At 37.2% G+C, this 4118-nt stretch overlaps 1 protein-coding gene across 1 annotated transcript; it reads left to right on the top strand.

Annotated features, from left to right (window-relative positions):
• The first annotated feature begins 1908 nt into the window (after positions 1-1908).
• LOC105002018 (olfactory receptor 52D1-like) lies at positions 1909-2885 on the top strand. The gene is given in 2 exon segments (XM_010858470.1): positions 1909-2692; positions 2695-2885. Coding segments are annotated over 2 exon segments (975 nt in total).
• The last annotated feature ends 1233 nt before the right edge of the window (positions 2886-4118 follow it).

Genomic DNA, 4118 nt, shown 5'->3' with positions numbered 1-4118 from the left:
TGTGTATATATATATATATATATATATATATACACACACACACAAACATACATGTTTCATTTTTGCTTGTGCTTTTGTGTTAACAGAAAAATCGAATTTCTGTTTCATTTTTCATTTGGATATTTTATATGTAAATATATAAAAATTACTTCATTCTAATTGCTTCTGAGTACTCTATAATATGCTACAGATTTTTTAACTTGGTATTACTTTGATGGACATTTTGGATGCTTGATTTTTTCTTCTATTATAGGCATTTTTACAATGAGAATCGCTGTATATACTTCTATGTCTATGTGCTTAGTAACTCACTCATGTCCAACTTTCGGTGACCCTATGGACGGTAGCCCACCAGGCTTTTCTGTCCATGGGATTCTCCAGGCAAGAATACTGGAGTGGGTTGCCATGCCCTCCTCCAGAGGATCTTCCCTCCATATGTATATATGAGCATTATTCCCTAGGATGGCAAATAGTTAAATTGATCTGCCAAACCTTTTGTTTCATAAGAATAGTTACTATACAGTTTTTTCTCTAACAGGTCAATTGTCTTCTACCAATTATGCATACTAGTTGCTCGTTTGCTCAAACCTCTCTAATGCTTGATATCAAAAATCATGATATTCTGTTGGTTAAAAATATAAACTGTGATTTATATCATATTCATTTTCATTTTTAATTTCATGATTGCAAGTAAGGATAAAACCTGTTTTAAATAATTGGAAAATTGCATTCACTTCTGTATGAATTTTTCTCTGCATAATTTATCCACTTATTTTCTACTGGGAAATAGATTTAACTTGTGTAAAGAGGTAGAACAAATAGAATGAAACTTAAAGTACATGAGTAATAGGAGAATGTTGATGGAAACACAACTATAGATAAAAGGATATAAAATTTCATTTGAGGATCAAAAAGGGAAAGTTTGTAAAAACTCGTTTTAGCTCAATGATTGTAGACATAAACCTAAAGGTAAGCAAGGGTAGGGCTTCCCTGGTGGCTCAGTGATAAAGAACCCACCTGCCAAAGCAGGAGACATGGATTCAATCCCTGGGTTGGGAAGATCCCCTGGAGAAGGAAATGGCAATCCACTCTAGTTTCTAGCTGGGAAATCCCACGGACAGAGGAGCCTGGTGGCTACAGTCCTTAGGGTCGCAAAAGAGTTGGGCACAACTTAATGACTAAACAACAATTCCAAAAAAGTAAAGGAATCTCAGAATACAGGTTATAACAATATTGTAATTTTTATCTACTAGAGCAAACACAAATTCTGGGGCCAGATGTGGGTCATGAGCAATGCAATGAACTGATCATTTTCTGACACATCGTCATCAGGCTCACTCTTGCCATCATCCTGCATGAATCCCATGTTAGTTTGAATTAACCCCCTTCTGTTTATTCTACAACAGTCCCCCAGGACTGCAATATTTAAATCTCAAAGCTACCCACCTCCTATAATTTGGCATGTGCCCAAACTATTATAACTAAAATCTAAAATAAAGTTTATTTTCCATTCAAAATACTCTATCACCCATCCTGTTTCATTCTGGTGTGTATCTTACAATTGCATGTTTGTTACTAAATCATCCAAACCCATGACTCTTACATAGTCTTCAGCTTTCAACTGATATCCCTTTCTTCTTGATGGAAGATTTTGCTTTCATATATGTAACTCCAGTTTTTTGATATCTAGATATCTTTTCTCATTTAGCATTTACAGAGCAGCCACATTGAAATTTATAACTCTGAAATAATATTTCACACTCAGACAGATAATGAAATAATTTCTATCAAAATATTTACAAACATTGTATTTATTCCATAGACTATAATTCTCTGCATTTTGGCTAACTTAACTTCTCAGAGGCCTCAAAATTTATGTTCTGATTTGTTTGCATTAGATGAAAATCCATGAAGGGAAAACTGAAACATCTGATGATTACATCAGCAGATAATAAGACTGATATCTATCCATCAACCTTCATTCTCATCGGCAGTCCTGGATTAGAGACTGCTCACATCTGGATCTCCATCCCCTTTTGTGTGATCTATCTTTTGGCCCTACTGGGAAACTGCTCTCTTCTCTTCATTATCAAGACAGATTCTAGCCTCCATGAGCCAATGTACCTCTTCCTTTGCATGCTAGCTCTGGCTGACCTTACTGTGTGCACTACAGCTGTGCCCAAACTTCTCAGCCTCTTCTGGTTCCATGATGGAGAGATTCGCTTTGAAGCCTGCCTCACCCAAGTGTTCCTGATTCACTCTTGCTCCACCATGGAGTCTGGCTTCTTCCTGGCAATGGCTTTTGACCGTTATATAGCCATTTGTAATCCACTGAGACATGCATCTATTCTGACACATTCTACAATTGGGTGCATCGGTCTAGCAATTGTATTCCGGGGCACAGTACTTCTCTTTCCTCACCCTTTCTTGCTACGGTGGCTTCCCTACTGCAGAAATATCATTTCCCATACCTATTGTGAGTTCATGGCCCTCATCAAGATTGCCTGTGCTGAGACCAGAATCCGCAGAGCCTATAGCCTCATTGTTGCCTTTCTTACAGGAGGAGTGGACTTCATATTGATCATTTGTTCTTATGTCCTCATACTCCACACTGTCTTCCATCTCCCATCCAAGGACGCCCGACTCAAGACCTTGGGTACTTGTGGCTCTCACGCCTGTGTGATCTTAGTGTCTAGACTCCAGCCTTCTTCTCTTTTCTTACTCACAGGTTTGGGCACCATGTGGCACCCCATGTCCACATATTTGTGGCCAATATTTATCTCCTAGTCCCTCCCATGGTGAACCCCATTATCTATGGGCTGAGGACCAAGAAGATACAAGACAGGTTTCTTAAATTTTTCAATTTTTCAAAGTCTCTGAACTAAATCTTTCTTATTCATAAGTAATATCTGAACAAACATATTATCTAACTGTGAATGTGTGGTTTCTTCATCAAGAACTTCTTTTACTTGTTTGAGGGCTAAGGTTTTTCTATGGGAAGTAACTTACCCAAAGATGAGTTATTACATTATTGCATCTATGTTGTCATAGTCATTAAGGCAGGTATAGTACCAAGTAAGGCTCTTTGTCAAAATAATAAAATATTGTTTCAAAAATGGAGAATCATATGAGGTAAAAAATAAGAGAAATTTAAAATCAACATGATATATAATCATATCTTTGGCTTAAAGTATAAAATTTACTACTAGATTTAGAAATTTCCATTTTTTGCCCCAGTTCTTCCTTCTTGACGAAATATACTTCATTCTCAAGCATATGCTTTAATACTTTCCTAGTCAGAGTCTCTTGGTGCTACCTATCTCTGTTCACCAAAATTTTCTTCAATTCACCCTCTTCTTGAATGACACTTCTCTAACTATGCAGTTCTATTGTCTAGTTATTACATTTTATTAGCCTTTTCAAGTTATTCTCCTACAGTCTTTTGGAATCTATTATTAGTGGAATAGGCTCGTGTTGACCAAATTATCCTTATTATCTTTTCTCTTTGTCATTAAATTAAATTTTGCTTTTCTTGATGTCTTAAAGGTTCACATGGGGCTTCCCATGTGGCTCAGTGGTAAAGAGTCTGCCTGCCAATGCAGGAGATGCAATAGATGCTCAGTCCCTGAGCCAGGAAGACCCCCTGGAGAAGGAAATGGCAACCCACTCTAGTATTCTTGCCTGGGAAATCCCACGGGTAGAGGATCCTGGTGGGTGGCATCCATGGGGTTGCAAAGAGTCAGATGCAACTGAGCACACACCACACAGGTTCACATGGGTAAATCTCATAGGCATTATGCTAACTGATAAGTCAGACACAAGAGAATACATGCCATATGGTTCTATGTAAATGAAAATCTAGAGAAAGTAAAACTATGAGGGATCATGTTCAGGCATTCATATTTTCAAGTTCCCTAGGTAATCCACAGATGCAGCGAAAATTCAGCTTCAGTTGTGCACAGAGAAATTAGTTGACCAATGGGGAAATATTTTAGTCAAGTACTTTACAATTCAAGCTAAAAATGGGAAGTGAATCAGCATTTATTAAGCATTTGCTAGGTTCCAAGCTCTTCATTTTGTATTTTATATACATAATGACTTAACTCTTATAATATTTT

The sequence above is a fragment of the Bison bison genome, unplaced genomic scaffold, assembly GCF_000754665.1.
Source record: "Bison bison bison isolate TAMUID 2011002044 unplaced genomic scaffold, Bison_UMD1.0 scf7180017855254, whole genome shotgun sequence".
NCBI classification, from domain to species: Eukaryota; Metazoa; Chordata; class Mammalia; order Artiodactyla; family Bovidae; genus Bison; species Bison bison.
This window is presented reverse-complemented; position numbering and strand designations above follow the sequence as displayed.